The 10,251-nt window shown below is 39.9% G+C and overlaps 1 protein-coding gene across 1 annotated transcript; it reads left to right on the top strand.

Moving 5' to 3' along the window:
- Window positions 1-4,929: 4,929 nt before the first annotated feature.
- Window positions 4,930-10,125, top strand: LOC114359312 (uncharacterized). The gene is made up of 5 exons (XM_028313641.1): window positions 4,930-5,008; window positions 5,610-5,704; window positions 6,691-6,812; window positions 7,531-7,683; window positions 9,870-10,125. Exons 1-5 carry the CDS (start codon window positions 4,978-4,980, stop codon window positions 10,108-10,110), a joined length of 642 nt encoding a protein of 213 aa, XP_028169442.1. The 5' UTR covers window positions 4,930-4,977; the 3' UTR covers window positions 10,111-10,125.
- Window positions 10,126-10,251: the final 126 nt, after the last annotated feature.

Here is a 10,251-nt window from a genome sequence, read left to right as displayed (position 1 = left end):
CACATATACTATGATTATAAATGGCATATTTGTACAATAGTAGATTTGTACGAAGATTTTCGAAATCCTTTTAGGTCTCGAATTATTGGAATCGTGTATAGAAATCCAAAATTATACTATTTATTTCAAATTTAAGTATAAAATGACCCTTTTTTTTAGGTTTTTGTGCACCAGTGCAGACCAATTTTAAAATTACTAGTTCCTTCTAGTAGATTTTGAACTTAAACTCGTTGATATTAAGGTTCAAAGTCATTTGAAGATTTTTTAAATTTTCACATAAAATATGTTTGGGATAAGAGAAATCGCAGGTTCCAAAATTACACTTAAAAAAACGAAATATAAGAACAAAAGTTGCTTCAGCAATAGACAAGAAAGACAACGCTCTATGACCATAGAGTGTTGTCTTTGTCATAGATTATTTATTTAGCGTTTTTCATCTCTTTCATCGTCTAGAAAATGTTGGTATGAGTGAGAGAGATAGACGCAAGTGTTATGTTCAAATCATTTTTGGAAATGTACCCGCGGATTCATTTTGTATATTTATTTATTTATTTTCTAAAATTAGATCAGCTGAGGTTTAGATAGAAGACGTCACTTCTTCGAACATTTGTAGATAATGGAAATAATTAGTTTTGACAGATTCTAACACGTATAGTCTGAAACGTCAAGTGACAAAAATTGGAACTATAAGATGACCCACGTTGAACTGTCCCATCAAACTCAATGACAGGGGGGCGCTACCATCGTTCAAATATATGGTTTCCAACATGGCAAAATTCGGAACCAGCGATCCGGTATTGACGGTGGCGCCCCGCTGTCAATTCATGGATAGGACAGTTCAGTATAATGGAATTATAATAACCCAGTGTTGATAATAGCGCCCTCCTGTCAATATCATAGCTGGGACGGTTCAGTGTAGGTCATATAGTTCTGAAATCCAAAATACTGAACTGTCCTGTGCATGACATTGACAGTGGGGCGCCACCGTCAATACCGAATCGCTAGTTCCGATTTTTGCCATGTTGGAAACCATATAGTTGAACGATGGTAGCGCCCCCCTGTCATTGAGTTTGGCGGGACAGTTCAGCGTGGGTCATCTATATAAATGACAGTGTGATTCGACATCCTGTCAAATTTTGACGGAAAAATATAGTATACATTTTGGTTTCTATACACATTGAAGTAGTGCAACGTTTTCCATTATATATCGAATAGTACATAATAATCTGATCGTAGAAATACTAGGGTATATAAAATGATTGTTTTTGATTTGAAAATTATTTATAAAAATGTTGTTATTATAAAGAAATATGTAATAGTACACAATATGTTCAGTTCATCTTTAGACCAGTGCAGAGTATATTGTTTGTTCGATTTTCAATCTAATTGTGTCCGCATAATGTTCAATATTTGGTGACCAATATCTGCCATAACTAAAGGGTTTACCCTCTATGGATTCATGTTATTTTTCATTGGACTTTCGACTTTAGAATGAATAGATAAGGTTCAAATTATGGTGGCAATATATGAAAGTTCAATAAAAAGTCAACCCTTTGGCCACTTGTTTTTGTGTAAAGGCTGATTTAAATGTGTTAAGTAGATAAGTAGGTAACTAAATTTTAACTTCATTTTAAGTGATTAATTGCGTGTAAACACACAATTTAGTAGCAAGTGGCAAGTTAAAATTTAGTTGTCAACTAAATTTTAAGTCGCAAGTACTGTTTACATGCAACTTAATCGCTTAAAAATAACTTAAAATTTAATTAACTACTTAATACGGGTAAATCAGCCTTTAGGCCCGGTTTCCACCAAAGCGGAAGTTTCGCGTCGTCAAATTTTTCTATACGATTTGACAGCCGCGACAGCGCATCGCGAAATGAAGAAGAGAAGTGGAAATAATGAAATCTGATTGGTTATTCAAACACTTCTACGCTCCACTCCGCTTTGGTGGAAACCGAGGTTAACGTTAAAATAACTTGGAAGACCTAAAGCATTGGTTCCCAAAGTGGGGGCGCGCCCCCCAGGGGAGGCGCAAAGACCTTTAAGGGGGGCGCGGGCCATCTGTGTACTTAAGTATAAAAAACCTGCGACCGCTGAGAGAATGCATTCCAGACTGCTCGATACGGCCAATAAATAATCTTGACTGGAGGGGGCGCGCGAAATTTTTTGTATGGTCGAAAGGAGGCGCGTCTCAAATAAGTTTGGGAACCAATGACCTAAAGCGTAATTTCATACATGCCACACCCCTAGACGAAAACTTACAATTGGGTAGGTTACATAGAAGTGTGATGTGTATGTAATTCTTCGGCTCAGTTGCACCATCTTACTTTAACTTTGACAAACGTCAAAAATCTGTCAAACTCCACACAAAAAACACCGGCTATCGTTATAGTTACGGTCAAAGTTAGGTGGTGCTCAGCCTTAAAGGTTCGGCCAAGCCAACGCGTGCAGCCATCTATTTTTCGGCAATAGTGTTTCCAGATTATTCCATAGTGTTGCCAGTGATAAAAAAATTGATAATTCGATATCCACATGCATCCTACCTTAGTTACTTAAAATTTTTGATAGTGTCTAAAAATTGCTAACATTTCAATACCTATTTATTTTACAAACAATTTGGCATAGTTTTATCATTTCCTACACAATATTTTGTTAGTTACTCGCAGAGATTTGATTCGCAAACAAATCTACTAATTATAAAATCAGTACAATCGATGGAACATTAACGCCCGTATCCACAAACGATGCTTGCTTTAGTGAAGCAGCAAATCGAATGCACAGCGTTGAATAGAGCTCTGTGATTGGTTCGTGCGTGACCGTGTTACTTATGGCCCCGCCTGGCACATGTCTCGCCCGTATTCACAAACGTTACTATGAGGTCTCACAGTGCGCGTGGACGCACAGGGTCACACGAACCAATCACGGAGCTCTATTCAACGCTGTGCGTTCGATTTGTTGCTTCACTTAATCAAGCATTGTTTGTGAATATGAGTATTGGGTGTTAATATTCTTAGCGAGAACTGAACAAAATACTGTTTTTCAAAATTACTTTGAAACGATTTGAGTCTGGTAAGTGGATGTCAACTTTATTGATGTTGGAAAAAGGTTTATAATTGAAAAACAAGAAAATTGTATCGCGAAAATCTTTTGTTTTCATAAAAATAACAATTATTTTTTTCGGAGAAAGAAACTTAACGTGAAGAAGTTTTTATTGTTGCTCTGTAAAAAAAATGTGTACAGATTACGAGAAATATTTCTAAAAATTCAGATTTTATATAAATATATAAAAATATGATGTTTTAAATTAATAAAATAAGCTTTATACACTTGTGTGTAATATACATTCAGTATGTCTATTAATAATTGAAATTAAAAGAATAAGTGTTTGTAATATCATAAAAAGTTGATATATCAAATTGATATATCGATGATTTCTTCAAAAAGTCTATTGTAATTATAAATAATGCTTAGAGTGTTGAAATATGGTATTTTCGTGATTTTCAAATTGCAAGTGTGTGTAAAATAATTGAATATGTTAAATAAATAAAAGGACGTTTAATTCTTAACTGAAAAGAGACTTTCATTTACTTATTACTATAATCTGTATATTTTAAAGACTGTAAAAGGAGGCTGACAATAGTGACTGAGTTTCTTGCGCTGCTTCTTCTCAGCACTGGCCCATTTGTCCTGAAGCAGTGGTAGGGTTAATACCGGGACGTGTAAAAGAGCTTTTTAAAAGCCTATTTGCAAAAATAAATGAGTTTCATATTTATTTTTAACCAGTTCCTATAGCTTGATTAGGTTGAACGTAGGTCTGGGCTCGTTGAGATCTACCGATTAACTGCGTCAGTGCCTGAGGTATGAAAGAGGCACGGGAGGGTGTTTTTGAGACATCAAATGTCAGTGAGACTTCGGATCTCCGACACATTTGTATAGATGACCCACGCTAAACTGTCCCACCAAACTCAATGACAGGGGGGCGCTACGATCGTTCAACTATATGGTTTCCAACATGGCAAAAATCGGAACCAGCGATCCGGTATTGACGGTGGCGCCGCACTGTCAATGTCATGGATAGGACCTGAGGGATCAGTGTGATAGGACAGTTCAGTATTTTGGAACTATATTTTGTAGTATGCTCTGTCACGTCATAAGTAATCCTTTAGCGCCCCCTGTCATTAAGTTTGGTGGGACAGTTCAGCGTGGGTCATCTATATCTGAGTCAATGTCACCCCTCCCGTGCCCCTCCCATAACCTCAGGTAGGTACTGACTCTCTCTATTAACATGTTTTTTTTTAAATTTACTATTTCATCATCATCATTTCAGCCACAGCCACGTCCACTGCTGAACATAGGCCTCCCCCAATGACTTCCACATCGCACGATTGGTAGCGGCCTGCATCCAGCGCCTTCCTGCTACCTTTCTCAGGTCGTCGGTCCACCTTGTGGGCGGACGTCCCTTTAATAATTTACCCTGTTTTATGCAAATAAATATATTTGATTTGATTTGATTTACTATTGAATTTATTATAACATTAATTGTCTAGTTAAGTCTTTATTTATTTATTTTAAACTTATAGGCACATAGAACGGTGTACCTACATAATATAATACAGTCTTTCACAACTAAGTTCGATTGAAATAGTAAACTACAGTACCTCTAGTACGAAAAACTTTCGAGTTCGTTTCGTTGCGTATTCAAAGTGTCATCGAAAAATTTTGTATGAAAAATTAAACAGCGCCCCCTAGGGCGGCTATAATATAGGGGGCGCTGTTTAATTTTTCATACAAAATTTTTCGATGACACTTTGAATACGCAACGAAACGAACTCGAAAGTTTTTCCTACTAGAGGTACAGTAGCTACTTGCATATTTCATGACATTAATCATTAAACACAGCAAATAAACCGTTAAATTAGAAATGTTTATAGACAACTAATGGATTTTTAATCAGTTCGTTTACATCTTGTTATTAACATGACAGTTTTCAGACTACTTATCATATTTTGTGAGTATTTAGTATTTAAATATAGTAGTTTAATTACAATAAATGTAAAGTTTCATCGAAATCCGTTTAATAGTTTTTGCGTGAAAGAGTAACATTCACACAAACTTTCGCATGTATAATTTTATTAGGATTAGTAGTGGGATATTGTTTCATATAATTACTTATATTTTAAATACAATCACCCGGTTTTATTGAAAAGTCTAGTACAGTTTCGTGTTCTTGAAAATACAGGGTGGCCAGGGAGTTGACGTTCAAAGTTAAAATTGAAATTCCTTACATCAAGGTGTATCTAAATCACCCCCATGTAATGTTCTACGATTTTGCTTAGTTTAGGAGACGGAATTAATTTTGTGATTTATCCTTAACTATCACCTATGGTTGGTTTTTAATTTTTTCTGACTTTGGAAGCTTCTTTAGCGTAGGTAAGTAAAAACGAACTACAAGTGCTCGTCAGAGTGAGAGAAAAATTAAAAACTAACCATATCCTAATGATGATTTAGATACACCTTGATGTAAGCTAGGAATCTAAATTTTAGCTTTGAACGTCTACTCCCTGGCCAACCTGTATATTGGTGAAATTGTTGTTATAATATTTTTACAGGCACTATGCGTCTCTCCTGGCCCCTACAGTACCGTTACTGGAACAAATATCATATTTGGGACACGACGCTGAAAGTACCTGCAGCTTTGATCAATGTACGGGACCGACAATTTTGTTCATCATCATCATCATCATCTCAGCCACAGGACGTCCACTGCTGAACATAGACCTCCCCCATAACTTCCACATCGCCCGGTTGGTAGCGGCCTGCATCCAGCGCCTTCCTGCTACCTTTATGAGGTCGTCGGTCCACCTTGTGGGACCACCACGCTGCGTTTTCCGGTACGTGACCTCCACTCCAGAACCTTGCTGCCCCATCGGCCGTCAGTTCTGCGTACTATGTGCCATGCCCATTGCAATTTTGTTTGTTTCGACCAAATTACGTCCACTGCTGGACAAAGGCTTACGCCCGTATTCACAAACGATGCTTGCTTAAGTGAAGCAGCAAATCGAACGCACAGCGTTGAATAGAGCTCTATGATTGGTTTGCGTCCACGCGCACTGAGTAAATAGAAATGTTTGTGAATAAGGGCGTTAATTTCGTTGCGGGTCCAATGACAGCTTTCAACTTTCCCCCGGGACAGACTTGGCCTTCACTGGTTGGGTTATTGGTGATCAAGCTGTAGATCCTGGCTACACAGGAGTTGCAGCGGTGGGAATAGTCCCTTCACCGCGCTGGACAAAGGCCTCCCCCAAGGATTTCCACATCGTGAACAGGGCTGCCCGTAATTATCTAAAGCCCGGTCCGTGAGCACGTAGAATTTTGTCCAATGACCCCTGGCTACCCATCCTTATCACTCGCGCGTAATTATATTGCTGTCGCCACTGTGCGACTGGCACCCGCAGTGAGTGTGCGAGCGCGATAGCAACATAATTACGCGCGAGCGATAAGGATGGGTAGCTTGGGGTCATTGGACAAAATTCTACGTGCTCACAGACCAGACTATAGGTGCTTCGCACAACCTTTGGCAAGCCTTTGTCCAGCAGTGGACGTCACTTGGCTGTAGTAAACGAATCTGGTAAATGGCCTAAGTACCTACCTACTGAATAAATGATTTCATTTGATCTATTTTATTTTAAGGTTATGAAGACGTACCACCAGAATGCTCGCGTCAGATCCACTGAGCTGAACGAAATGCGGTTCATGTATGAAGAATCTCCGCATTATGAAGAAGGATACGTCATGAGCGAACTGGTTGATAGGTATAGATCGTTTCATCCACTCGGACGCGCCCCACCACATTTTGGTCTCGGTCGCGCGGGGTGCGGGGAGTTTGATCCGAGCAATCCGAGCGTCATTATTTTAGTGTGCGTGTGCACACAGAGATAATTTAGCGTGTACCGATAACACTCAGACATTAGCGGAAAAATGGGGCGCGTTTTCGTGGATGAAACGATCAATAGTGTTTTTGTTGTACCCCAAGCACGAATATTCTCGTAATCGTACAGCTGTAATTTTCATGAGAACGCATTGTTTGTTATCAAAGGAGAAAATATTTTCATATTAATTTGCATAAATACCTAATGAAAAATCTATGGAGAGAGTGCTAGCCCATTAGCTATTGTCAAAAGGTAGTTTTTTATCGTTTATTTGTGCAAATTAATCTCTACGATTTTAAATCGTTTCATTCACGAAGACGCGCGAAGACACACACTACAATAATGACGCTCGGATTGCTCGGATCAAACTCCCCGCACCCCGCGCGACCGAAACCAAAAATTGGTGGGGCGCGTCTTCGTGGATGAAACGAACTATAGGCACAGAATAATAATAAGTACTCTATAGGTACTAAATGATTACGAGAATTGTTCGTTTTTGACTAGGCCTTTTTGACTTGTACTGTTGACTAGGCCAGTCTTCTGTTCTATAGAGACATCAATATTTTTACAAGTAATTTTTCTCTTCTTAAATCCTTCACAGATACAAAAAGATGGTGTATCACGTCAAACACCCGATGGAGCACCAATCCGACAACGTGTTCGAGACTCTTCGGCACCTTGAACTGGTTGAACACCTCGGCCAAGAGATCTACCACCTCTCCCATATGATACACGAGATCCCACGGAAGTATAGGTTCGTTTGGTGTTCCTTATAAAGCCCGGTCTGCGAGCGCGTAAAACTTTGTTCAATGACCCCAAGTTACCCATCCTTATCGCTCGCGAGTAAATTATATTGCTGTCTCGACTGTGCGACGGGCGTCCGCAGTGAGTGTGCGAGCGCGACACCAACATAATTATGCGCGAGCGATAAGGATGGGTAGCTTGGGGTCATTGGACAAAATTCTACGTGCTCGCAGACCAGGCTTTAGTACAAGAGGGGACCGTAAGAAACCCTACGTCGTCACTTGATACTAAGATAAGCTACATGGTACACGTTCAGACAAGTCGTGCTAAGCTTGGAACAATTACGAGGGCTGCACTAAAAGTATCGGGAATGGAATATTTCCACTGTTCCAGTCATATTAAAATCTATTTAATTGCAAAGTCCAGGGTTTTAAAAATCGTATACCATTTATTTATTTAAAAAAAGATTCTCGGTCGTATCACAAGGTCTTGTCAAACTTGTTTAGTCGTTGAGAAAATGGAATTGACTCGAGAAAATTCAAGAGCGATGATTTATTATGACTTTTGAAGTGGTTTAACACAAAAACAGTGTGTTGACCGGATGATTTCTGCATTTGGTAATGAAGCCCCATCCAAAACCACAATTTATCGCTGGTTTCCTGAATTTCAACGTGGACGTGTCAAGCTCAGTGATGATCCCCGTCAAGGTCGTCCAAAAACTGCAGTCACCTAAGAAAACGTTGATGCTGTGCGTAAGCTGATTGAAGAAGATCGACATGTGATATACCGCGAAATTCAGGCAACTTTAGACATTGGCATGAGTCAAATACAAATAATCTTGCATGAACAATTAGGTGTAAAAAAGTTGTTTTCCCGATGGATACCGCATTCGCTCTGTGAAGAGCAAAAAGCGGCTCGCGTTACTTGGTGCGTCAGAACTCTCGGGAGATTACATGCAGGATCCTCAAATGCTGTATACAACATCGTATCAGGTGACGAATCATGGATATACGCGTACGAACCCGAAACAAAAAACCAGTCACGAGTTTGGGTGTTCGAAAATGAATTAAAGCCAACAAAAATTGTTCGTTCACGGAGTGTTGCAAAAAAAATGGTGGCCACGTTTGTCTCCAAAACCGGCCATGTTGCGACTATTCCTCTTGGGGGACAAAGAACGGTTAATGCAGATTAGTATGCTAGCATTTGTTTGCCACAGGTCGTTTCTGAACTCCGTAAAGAGAACTGCAACCGCCGCATCATCCTCCATCACGACAATGCGAGTTCTCACACCGCGCACTGAACAAAGGAGTTTTTAGAGCAAGAAAACATAGAATTATTAGTCCATCCGCCGTACAGCCTCGACCTAAGCCCTAATGATTTCTATACTTTCCCTTAAATAAAGAATAAATTGCGTGGTCAGAGATTTTCATCACCTGAAGAAGCTGTGGAAGCCTACAAAACGGCCATTTTGGAGACCCAAACTTCCGAATGCAATGGTTGCTTCAATGATTGGTTTCGTGTATGGAAAAATGTGTCAAATTTCGCGGAGAATACTTTAAAAAGCAATAAATACATTTTTAAATAGTAATGTTGTTTCACTTCCTTGATTCCCGAAATTTTCAGTGCCGCCCTCGTAATTAATAAAGTCCGGTTTGGCCGAAAGTACCGAAAGTATCATCAGAATCAGAAATTAGATCCGTAAACGAACTAAGTCGCTGATATAGCCCGACGGATTAGCAAGCTGAAGTGGCAATGGGCAGGGCACATAGTAAGCAGAACTGACGGCCGATGGGGCAGCAAGGTTCTGTAGTGAAGGCCACATCAGAAAATGCAGCGTGGGTCGTCCACCCACAAGGTAGACGGACGACCTCATAAAGGTAGCAGGAAGGCGCTGGATGCAGGCCGCTGCTAACCGAGCGATGTGGAAATCATTGGGGGAGGTCTATTTTCAACAGTGTACGTCCTTGGTTGCAACGAACCTATCATCATCGTCATTTCAGCCACAGGACGTCCACTGCTGAACATAGGCCTCCCCGAATGATTTCCACATCGCCCGGTTGGTAGCGGCCTGCATCCAGCGCCTTCCTGCCACCTTTTCTTAGGTCGTCCGTCCACCTTGTGGGTGAACGTCTCACGCTGGACCACATGATCAAATTGTAGACTGTTATGAATTAATTTAATCTCCTTTTCTTTCAGACAAATACCAGAATTTGCCAATTTAGAAAAAGAGATAGACATGGCCAAAGTTCAAGAAGAGATGAAAAACTTGAAGGAACAAGAAAGACTTCAGAAGAGAGAGAAAAAGAAGGCTGCTAAAGTGTTGAAGAAGTTGAGAGAGCTTGCGATGGCGCAAGGACAGAAGGTGAACTACCCTCCGAAGATCAGAAATAAGTGGTGGCCCATCGACTATGGGTGGGAGATAGATTATTATTGGTAACTGTTACTGACAGAACACCCGCAATAATAAATACATATCTATCTATACTAAGCGAAAGGTCACTGACTGACTCACTCATCACGAAATCTCATAAACTACAAGTGCTGGGGGTTCCTTTTAGAACGTAGGATGTAGGTGCTC

The sequence above is a fragment of the Ostrinia furnacalis genome, unplaced genomic scaffold, assembly GCF_004193835.3.
Source record: "Ostrinia furnacalis isolate ACB-3 unplaced genomic scaffold, ASM419383v2 OfSCF4295, whole genome shotgun sequence".
Lineage (NCBI taxonomy): Eukaryota > Metazoa > Arthropoda > Insecta > Lepidoptera > Crambidae > Ostrinia > Ostrinia furnacalis.
Note: the sequence above shows the minus strand (reverse complement) of the source record. Positions and strands in the feature narration are given on the sequence as shown.

Bases quoted from the DNA above. Each gene is read 5' to 3' on its own strand.
- LOC114359312 (XM_028313641.1), top strand. From the start codon at position 4,978: ATGACAGTTTTCAGACTACTTATCATATTTT. The intron at 5,009-5,609 runs GTGAGTATTTAG...ATATTTTTACAG, and splicing joins CAGACTACTTATCATATTTT to GCACTATGCGTCTCTCCTGG. The intron at 6,813-7,530 runs GTATAGATCGTT...AATCCTTCACAG, and splicing joins ATGAGCGAACTGGTTGATAG to ATACAAAAAGATGGTGTATC.